This window comes from Acinonyx jubatus, chromosome A3, assembly GCF_027475565.1.
Source record: "Acinonyx jubatus isolate Ajub_Pintada_27869175 chromosome A3, VMU_Ajub_asm_v1.0, whole genome shotgun sequence".
Classification (NCBI taxonomy): domain Eukaryota; kingdom Metazoa; phylum Chordata; class Mammalia; order Carnivora; family Felidae; genus Acinonyx; species Acinonyx jubatus.
In genome coordinates, this window is record NC_069388.1 from 47,462,288 (window position 1) to 47,472,552 (window position 10,265).

Here is a 10,265-nt window from a genome sequence, read left to right on the forward strand (position 1 = left end):
TAGCCTATCCTGACATGCCCCTCTCCTGAAGGCAGGAAACGGAGATGGATAAAGCTCAGAGAAGGGACTTCCTGTCTCAGCCCCAGGAGACATGGACTCTTGTGGCCAGGAGCAACCTGACCCCACTATGGCCCATGGGACAGGTGCTAGAATGAGGTGAGTGGACAGAGTCAGTTATGACATTGGATAGGGGCCTACCAGTGGACCCTGGGCCTGGCCTGCCTGGCTCATTCCTACTGCAGCACCAGCCATGGGTGTGACAGGGCCGGTTTCTCCCTCACTCCTTTGTGTCCCAAGGAATGGCACTGTTATCTACTCCCCCTCCCCCTCTGCCCCAAGCTGTAACCTTAGCTATGTAACACAAGGGGTCTTCTGTGTGTCTTACATTGTTCAGCTCTGGGCTTTCTTGGAAGGGACAGTTGTCAGTGTCATCATCAAATTTCCCACATTCGGTTCTGCAAAGTTCCAACTACATGGAGAAGGCCAGGCTCTTTTCTATCTGTGGTACATAGAGACATTAGATGCCAACCCACCATGGTTCTGTTGAGCAGCTGCTAGTGTAGATCCATGTAGTGTAGGGAGAACTCAAACACTCCCCCACTAGGGAGGTGCCTCTGGGGCTGGGTCAGCTTGCTGGGGGTACGGCCAAGCTTGGGGAATTCACAGCAAAGAGGCCTGTGATTGGTATTCAGGCCAGGGGGAGATGCCAGCTGAGTCATACACCATTAATACATCACACCCTGGAGCTTCAAGTCCCTAGATGCCCCTGGGAGACCCGGCCTGACATCCAGCATGCTTCTGAAGCTGCAGCAGCACTCCTGGGGCACAGGTGCTCAGTGCCCAGTGTCCAGGTGGGTGTTGGCTCTGTAGAGTTTGTTGAGTAACATCAGTCCCAGAGTGGGAGACTCATATACAGCCCCATTGTCACACCTGCCACCTGCCAAACAATAGGAAAAGGCCCTGCAGTGCTGATGGAACACTCCCATGTAGGCATGCACACACCCACACATGAACATGGCTTCTGGATGCTTCTTGTCTTATTACAAAGTGCTGCTGGAATTCTCTCTACTCCTCTCCACTCTATTCTGCTTCATTCCATCCCATACCCTCCCTCCACCTTCCATTTTCCACAATACCCAAACTCAGTGCAAGTGCAGATCTGGGAAACCCACAGCAGAGGTGCAGCCTGAGAGAGCTTGGGTGGCAGACCCAGCCGGGAGCTGGCACTGCAGCGTGTGTGAGTGTGTATGTCTGTGAATGAGTTTGTGTGTGCATATTGGGGGCCCAGGACTTTCCTCTATCTCTCTCTGGACCTCTGCCCTGAGGGCCAGAGGGAAGGGCAGTAGGAGCTCCACCCTGCATGAGCTCCAGCCTCTGTGGACGCTGCAGTGGCTCCCTGTGGCTCAGCCTAGAATCATACATTCCTGGGAGGTCCATCCAGGTCTCTGTAGAGGATGAGCCCTGAAGACATCTAGCATACATGTCTGCTGTAAGTCCCCAGGGAGACCCTGCAATGAAGACTTTCTGGGGCAAGTAGTGCATTTAGGAAGTGATGACGGGGGACACAGAGAGGAAGGGAGCCAGAGGAGGGAGAAAGTTAATGTGGCTGTTTTATGAGTCACTGAGCAGCCATGAGTTTTGTCCTGCTGAAGTGTGTGAGAACCCTGTGGTTCTCATCTCTGGCTGCCAGTCTGAGGTTGGGACCCTAAGCCCTTCCCCACTGAAGCTTTTCCTGGGGGTGAAGTGTGTCCATAGTCCTTATCTTTCTCCACTGAGATGTGTGTCCTCTGCTGATGAAGTGCCACTGATACAGAGAAAGCCTTGCTAACCAAAGCTAGGGATAGAGGAAGATATTGATGTGGAGCATGGAGTGTCAGGTCCTGGGGTCACCAGCTGCACTGGCACTAGAGAAAAATCTGTGTGGGGGTGGGAGGCATCCATGGCCTTAAGGACAGAATGCGATCCTTGCCTGTGTGTGTGTAGATACAGTCTCACTGAAAGACAACATTGTAATATGTGTTCAAATTCTCTATGGAACTTTAAAAGCAATGAGACAATGATAATAAGACTAATGACTTACTAAAGCAGAGGTCCTAGAGGGAAGAGAACGCACACACTTGGGACTATGATGTTTCCCTGCTAGAGGATTTCTTCACTTGCTTGTCCCATCCTTCTGGAACCATGCCACACAAAGCTTCTTGGAATGCTAATGTTTAATGATTTTTCTATATGAAGTAGTGAGGAATTTTCACAATGCCCCAATAGGAGATACCAGATATTTACAAATAAAGAGAACAAAACTTGGACCTACTCAACCACTGAAAGGCCACCCACAGGACAACACTGGTGTCCCAGAGGAGAGCAGCCAGAGCCAGATGGGCTGGAGTCTCATTTGTGGAAGCCATCCAAGCAGGTCTTATTCCAGAGTTCAAACAGTGTTAACCAGGGCTCACTGGCGATGGTGAAAAAGCAGGTGATGATCTGAGGGTCAAGCACAGGGATGGAAGGTGAGTGGAGAGTGGTTAGAAATAGTAGCTTCAACATTAAACACAGCACACATCCCAATCACACATCACAGGATGAGCAGCTGGGGGGCAGGCTGTGGCCCTCAGGTGCATCCCCTTGCCTGTTCTGGACCTGGGCCCTTGTCCTGATCTCAGAGACTCCTGTGTCATTTTCTCATCTTTAGGCCAGTGGTCTCCAGGGGACCTTTAGGCTGACCCAGTGTAACCCAGACCCTTAGTAGAGCATTGGGGTGCTCTCTCCCAGGGGGTGCTAGCTCAGAAGAGCCCATCACTCCAGGTGAGGTATATCCCAGAGCTGGGGTTCACCTTGATCATTTCCCCTGGAGCAGCAGCTGATAAGTCAGTGGAACCTGGTCAAGGCATGGGAAGGAGGGTCATGGGCCCCTCCTCAATCCCCATCCCATTGATTCTTTTCTCAGTGGGACCTGAGAAAGCCATTTTGGCAAAGGTCATGTTGCCCATCTCAATATGCTCCCCCTGAATTATTTAGAAAAAGGAGGTCAATAAAGACCAGAGAAGGGATATCCTATGGCCTTCCCAGGAGACCTGAATCCTCGTGACCAGGAGCAATCTGATACCACTGTGGCTTTGGGGACAGGCAGCTAGCATGGGGTGAGCATTCAGAATCAGTTCCCAGATTGGCTATGGACCTACAAGTGGATCTTGGGGCTGGCTTTCCCAGCTGGCTCCAACTGCAGCACCAGCCATGGGTGTGACAAGGCCTGAAGCTCCCTCACTCCTCTGTGTCTCAAGAAATGGCACTGTCATCTTCACCACCTCTCCTCAGCTCCATGCTGCATCCTCAACTGTGTAACCCAAAGGACCTGCTGTGTATCTTACATTGTTCTTCTCTGAACTTGCTTGAAAGGGACAGTTGTCAATGTCTTCATCAAATTTCCCACATCTTGTTCTTCTAAGCTGAAGCTCAAAAGAGAATGCCAATGTGCTGTCCTCCTTGAACTGTTACAGACAAGGACATTAACATGAGAACCCACCTCATGGTACCCTTGAGCAACTGCTACTGTAGATCCATGCAGTGTAGAGACAGCCCCAAACACTCCTCCACTAAGGAGCTGCCTTTGGGGCTGGGTCAGCTTGCTGGGGGTAAGGCCAAGCATGGGGAATTCAGAGCAAAGAGGCCTGTGGTTGATATTCAGACCAGGGGGAAATGCCAGCTGAGTCATTCAGCATTAATACATCACACCCACTGCCCCATGTCCCCAAATACCCCAAGGAGACTGAGCCTGACGTCCAGCATGCTTCTAAAGCTACAACAGCACCCCTGGGGCACAGGTGCCCAGGGCCTGGCAGGGTGTTGTCTCTGTAAGAGTTTGCTGAGTAACAGCCCCAGAGTGGGAGGCTCATCTACAGCCCCATTGTCACACCTGTCACCTGCCTGACAATAGGAAAATGCCCTGCAATGCTGCCGGAACACTCACATGTACACACACATGTGTGAGCACACACGCACACACACACACATAACACACACACACACACGCGCGCACATGAACATGGCTTCTGGATACCTCTTGTTCTAATACAAAGTACATTCTGAATTTTTTTTATCTCTTCTTCACTCTATTATGCTTCATTCCATCCCATACTCCCCACTCCACCCTCCATTTCCCCCAACACCCAAACTGAGTGCAAGTGCAGATCTAGGAAACCCACAGTAGAGAGAGCCCAGCCTGAGAGAGCTTGGGTGGCAGACCCAGCTGGAAGCTGGCATTGCAGTGTCTGCAGAGGGTGGAGCTCATGCAGGGTGGAGCTCCCACTGCCCTTCCCTCAGGCTCTCAGGGCAGAGGTCCAGCGGGAGAGAGAGGAAGGTCCTGGGCTCCCAATGTGCACACACAATTCTCTCACAGACATACATACTTACACACACTTGCTGTATGCTCACACTCACAGACATACTACACACTAACCCACACTCACTCACACTCATACCTACACACACAAAAAGTCACACACTCACTCAAAAATTAATACTAACACACATATGCACTTGCATTCAAATTCACTGAGACACTCACACCCACACTTACACACCCCAAACCCCTTCATACACACACAACCAGACTTGTTCCTGTTAGAGCCCCTGTGAAAATGGCATTCTTGGCTGCATTCTGTAGACTCTCCATTATAAGAACAGTACTCCAGGATTGAGAACCATGGTCTAGGAAGAGTATGGGAGGAGTGCAGAGAAGAGGCCCTGAGGTCACAGTGGCTGCTCTGGATGAGGAAGAATCCTTTCTCCCTGGATCCTCCATCCCCACTCCCACCTCTCTTGGTGTCTGTTCTCTGTTCCTGTTTGCATATGTTTTCTTAGAATATTTCTTCATTATGTCTCCTCTGCATTTCTCAATCTGTCTCCTTCTCCTCCTTTCTGTCTTGGTCTTTGCCTTACTCAGGATCATTTCATAGGACTACCATTCCATAGTCCATATTTTGATCATCAATAAGTAACTTCTAAAAATGATGAAGAGGAAAACACCTTACATGTGGTATACATTGAGCTGGGTGTTTGCATTTTTAAATTGTTTCTTTCATAAAACTGTAACTAACTGTGGTGTTTGTATTTTTGCTGTATTACGGACTTCAGATGGTGAACAATATCCCTAGATAGGACCCCTGACTGCACCTCTGATACTGACTTCATAGCAAGTGCAGGTAATTAGGCCAGAAGATGTGGTACATACCTGTTCTCTCCTGGGCTTTAAGATGCGCACCAGCCTGTAGGCATTTGTATCGTTGCTCTGCAGGTTGAATATGTGTATGGCATACTCCACAGTTGCAAGTAAGTAGCTCATTGTAGGTTTTTCATCTTCACTCTCTACTTCTTCCAGGAACTCAGAACCTAAGAGAAGCAGCAGCATGGCCCAGGGCAGAGCCCACCGGCACTGCCAGTTTGGAATGACTACAGATACTTGGACACCCATGGCCTTTGTCCTTCTAGCTCAGGCTCCCACTGAGCCTCCTTGGGAATTGGTCCAGTATATCAGCTTCAGAACAACTCCTCCCTCTGGATCTCCTCTCTGCTATTATACCCTGTCCCTTCCCACATGTCACCCTGACTCCCCCATCCCAAGCTGCATAATTGCCTCCTGTCTAGAGACAGGGGCAAGCTCAGGCAGGGTGGTTTGGAAAGAACCAGCAATGAGAGGGAGGGGTCCCCTGTAGCTGATTTCCAGACAACCTCTCCCTCAGCACCTCACGGGAGAGGGACTTCATTTGTATGCCCCAGAATCACAGGCTGAAACAAGGACACAAGAGCAAGAGGTAGAAGTGGAAGGTGATCCCAGGGCAGAACAGTAGAACGAGAGCCACTGAAACAAGGACAGAGCCAAAAGGTTGAGTTAGTTGCCAAGAGTTAGCTGTGGGGGAGACAGAAGGCATCCTGTCCAGAGAAAATGGGTATCCTGTGAAGGAAAGACCATGGAGATCTTGATGGGTCCATGTGTCTGTGTCCCTCCTCAGCTTCCCAGCCCACCTTGAGCAGGAGAGAAGATAAGGCTCATTGACTCCTGGGATTATGCCAGGCTATGGAAGTTTGGGATCCCAGAAGCAGGAGGTTCCAGCTGAGCTCACTGCATCTCCCTTTGCACTTCTCAGCCATGTGCTCAGCCTGGGGGCCTGGCTGGATGATGTAAGAGTCCTCTCTCCAAAGGTGTTGCAGCAGGGTGACCCTTGACACACCCTGGGCCTATAGATCTCTTTGTAGGAATTTGCTCTAGGGGAGGGAGGGTGGAGTAAGAGACAGACCCAGAGCAAAGCCAGTGAGCTTCAAGATAGCTGAGCTGTGACCAGTAGGTGAGGATAGGTGCCCTCTAGTGGCCTTGGTTCTCAGGGTTCAGTGGACACAATCTCTTGTGTGCAGAGTCTGGGTTCTAGAGAAAGACCCTCACAGCCTCCATCTGGAATAGCAAATGAGGCTCTGGAAGAACTAAAGAACACATCTTTCCAAACAAGGCTTCAGCTCTGTGCCTGTGAAAGGCTTCAGCACATGTCTGCAGCTACTTGTGAACTCAGGGGGACCAGAATGCCCTGAAGGTCTGTGGACACCCAGGACCCTAGACCTTTTCCTCACTCAGGATTCTGATCCAGTCAAGTCTGGCAGGGCTGGAGAGTTTGCATCTTCACCTGCTCCTGGGGGATGCTGCTGGTCCTGGTCCTGGACCACATTTTGGGGAACACAGTTCTGAGTGAGTCCCTGGAGAGGATGCCGCTGAATCACAATGAGAAGTCACCCAAGTGTAGGGCATGGGCCCAGGCTGAGGCTGGTTTGTAGAGGCTGCAGTGGATCAGGGAAGGGGTTGCCACTCCTTGCCTGCTGTAAGATTTCAGACCCCCAGGCCTCAGTGACCATATAGCTCTATGGATGGAAAAAAGGCTGCTTTGAAGCTGGCAGCCTGTTCTCATGCACAGAGGCCTCAGAGCTGGCGTCCTTCCCAGGATGAGGCCTCTCAAAACTCATTCTCACATTAAACAGTGCCCATGAATTGACTGATTCATTTTTTTTTCTATAGTCAGCTATTGTGATAAGTGTTGTGCCAAATATTTCTTTTTTATGTAGTAAAACCTTGGTTTGCGAGCATAATTCATTTTGGAGTGATGCTTGTAATAGAAAGCACTTGTATATCACAGTGAATTTCAAGAACCATTGGCTCAGTTGTGATCATGTGATGTTTGGCATCACATAGGACTTGTATTACAAGACATCACTTGTTTATCAAGTTAAAATTTATTAGAAATGTTTGCTCAGGTTGCAGAACACTCGCAGAACAAGTTACTCGCAATCCAAGGTTTTACTGTTTTTATTTTTATACCTGATTATTCTTTCTTCGTAAGCAAATTTTCCAGATGTTCAATTGCTTATTTTATATTGTTTAACTTATTCAGAATTTTGAATACACATTTTGTAAACGTCCCCTGTAATTGTTCTTGAAAAAACAATTTTCCCAAGTCATATTGATGATGATTCTATCTACATTGGCTTCTCCAGACAGTAAGCAATTGCTTTACCCTCTGATAAGTCCAAATCTCAATCACTGACCTTTCTAGGAATTCTCTGTACCTGTTTACCCATCTTGGAAGCCCCTCCAGCCTTGATATAGGTTGCTTGGTGCTATTTTCCCTTTCAGAGTTACCCTACATCTTTATATTTTTTAAAACTGCAATATACCTGATGCTGTCATATATGTTTCCATGTCATGGAGGTATTCTTATTTTCTTCAGAGATGTGGAGAGCTTTGGTGAGTCTCACACACATGGCAGGGACTTCAGACAGCTGGAGTAGGTCCTTATGTACATTACCGGACAGTCCATTGTCCCCTGCTCTAGCATTCTTCCTCCTTTCTTTGTTCCCTAAGGGGGAAGGCTAGGAAGCTATTCACCACTTCATTGCTACTTTGTGTGCAGTCCTGTATTTATTTTACCTAGGATGTGTCCAGACTCTAACACCGTGGGAATGCCGAGAGTAGTGTCCAGTGTCCCCTGGCTGGTGCAGAAGAGACCACAGAGCTGAGCTTTTGATAATCAACATAGGTATGCTCTTCTAATGTCCCACATGATTCCCGACTACAGGCCTGGGAATTTATTCCTGAGAATGTTTGCCAGAAATCTTGGCTTTCAGGTGGTTCCAGGGAATGGGAATTGCCCCTACCAACACATAGTGTCAGGTGTTCATGTCCAGATATGTCTTGCCTTCCAAGGTTGCCCAGTGTTCTGGCTGTTATCATTGTGCGGGGCCAATTTCTAGCCCCTGTTGGTGAAGCTTGGGAACAAAGCCTGTCCCCACAGCCTATGAGTCCAGGGCACAGAGCCTGGCTGTTGCATTGGCAGATGCCCACAGCCGGTGAGTCATCACTGGAGGTGGCATTAGCTCTGACCCTTACATGGGCAAGTGTATAGTCTAAAACAGCATTTCCTTCAGATTATTGCTTTCATGCACTGTCCACTTCCAGCAAATGTGAGGCAGGCATCCCAGTGTGCTAAATTAGTAATGCCCCTCTGCAGTGAGCTCCCTGAGTGTTCCTACCTGAGCTGGGGCCATTTCCATCAAGTGTTGGGCTCCAGTGATTTTTAGGCAAATTCCCCACAGTCAGGGTTGCATATTGCCCCTCTCTTAGGATATGTCTGTATAAATGTCCATCCTTAGGTCATTCAAACATTGTCATTCTCTGTTTTAAGATGAGTTATTTCTACGGCATTGATTTCAAAATGATCAGTGAGGATCATCTCTCTGCTGGTAAGATATTCCATTCTAGAACATCTCTGTAGAATAATCTCATGACAAAAAGAGTCAAGGGCATAAAAGTGGTTCTGTCCACCATCTCATTATTGACACGGAAACAATATCCCAAGGAAGTATTTAACATCTAGTCTTAAGTGCTTGTTCCAAGACTGAGGTATGGTGTGTGTGTGTGGTGTGGGGACTGTAGCTGCAGGGTGATTCATTGCTCAGATGGTACTAGGATTTAAAAGATTCACAATGCAATCAAGGTGGCCTGTCTCAAGTCTTTCCTGCCGTTGCCCCAATAGACTCATTGACCATCATATTACAATGTGGTTAATAACAATTCTTGTCCTTAGCTCACAAAGAGTTTGACTGTTGTACTAGAAACAAAAAGAGGACACATTGATATTCCAGTTTGGCTTTTGAACAGTGCAGACCCTCTTTCTTGCTGGATTAAGGATGGGAGGATGAGACTCAAGTTGTCCCTAGATCTCATCTTAGCATGCTGCGGAGGCTGAGGCACAGGATTGGATCGTGCAAGGACATCAGGCAATAGAAGGAGTACCCAAGGGAAAAAAGTCAATTGTTGTGGGCTCCAAAGAAGCAACTTTCCTAACTAGTGGGGAGAGGGGGCTTTGCATCTTAGTTTCAACCAGGTCTGTGTATCTATCTATCTATCTATCATCTATCTATCTATCTATCATCTATCTATCATCTATCATCATTATATATCTCTATCTATCTATCTATCTATCTATCATCTATCTGTCAATTACCTATCTTTCATGTCATTTTATACACACACATACACACACAGATTCTTTTTCTTGGTTAAATCAACCTTAATTATCATTTCAATGTCTGTGGGTCAGAAATTCAAGTGTGACTTAGCTGGTACATCTTGCCCAGAGTTTCATGATGCTATGGTTGAGATGAGATGACAGCAGGGGTTGCTGTCACCTAAAGACTTGACTGGGCTGGATGATCTACTTCTAAGATCTGTCCCCATGACTGTTGGTTGGAGGCCACACTTCCTAACCAGTTGTGTTAGGAATACTCATGGGCCTTTTTTTTTCTTTTTTGACATAAAAAGAAAATTTTTTATTTACTTTTTTCATTTTTTCAAAATTTATATCCAAGTTAGTTACCATATAGTACAATAATGATTTCAGAAGTAGAGTCCAGTGGTTCCTCCCCTACATATAACCCCAGTGCTCATCCCAACAGTTAACTGTCCTCCTTAATGCCCCTTGACCATTTATCCCATTCCCCCACCCAAAACTCCTCCAGCAACTCTCAGTTTGTTCTCTGTGTTTATGAGTCTCTTATGTTTTGTCCTCCTCCATGTTTTTATATTATTTTTGCTTCCCTTCCCTTATGTTCATCTGTTTTGTATCTTAAATTCCACATATGAGTGAAGTCATATGACATTTGTCCTTCTCTGATTTCGCTTAGTGTAAGTGAAATGCTCTAGTTCCATTCACTTGATGCAAATGGCAAGA

The 10,265-nt window shown here is 47.5% G+C and overlaps 1 protein-coding gene across 1 annotated transcript; it reads right to left on the reverse strand.

Moving 5' to 3' along the window:
* Positions 1-2,195: 2,195 nt before the first annotated feature.
* Positions 2,196-5,542, reverse strand: LOC106965613 (cystatin-9-like). The gene is made up of 3 exons (XM_027069456.2): positions 5,228-5,542; positions 3,366-3,485; positions 2,196-2,481 (listed from the first exon to the last, which is right to left on the reverse strand). The coding sequence occupies exons 1-3, from the start codon at positions 5,465-5,467 to the stop codon at positions 2,389-2,391; spliced, it is 453 nt and encodes a 150-aa protein (XP_026925257.2). The 5' UTR covers positions 5,468-5,542; the 3' UTR covers positions 2,196-2,388.
* Between the last annotated feature and the right edge of the window lie 4,723 nt (positions 5,543-10,265).

Bases quoted from the DNA above. Each gene is read 5' to 3' on its own strand.
- LOC106965613 (XM_027069456.2), bottom strand. From the start codon at position 5,467: ATGGGTGTCCAAGTATCTGTAGTCATTCCAAACTGGCAGTGCCGGTGG. The intron at 3,486-5,227 runs GTATGTACCACA...TGTCTGTAACAG, and splicing joins TAAAGCCCAGGAGAGAACAG to TTCAAGGAGGACAGCACATT. The intron at 2,482-3,365 runs GTAAGATACACA...CTTGACCCTCAG, and splicing joins CAAGTTCAGAGAAGAACAAT to ATCATCACCTGCTTTTTCAC.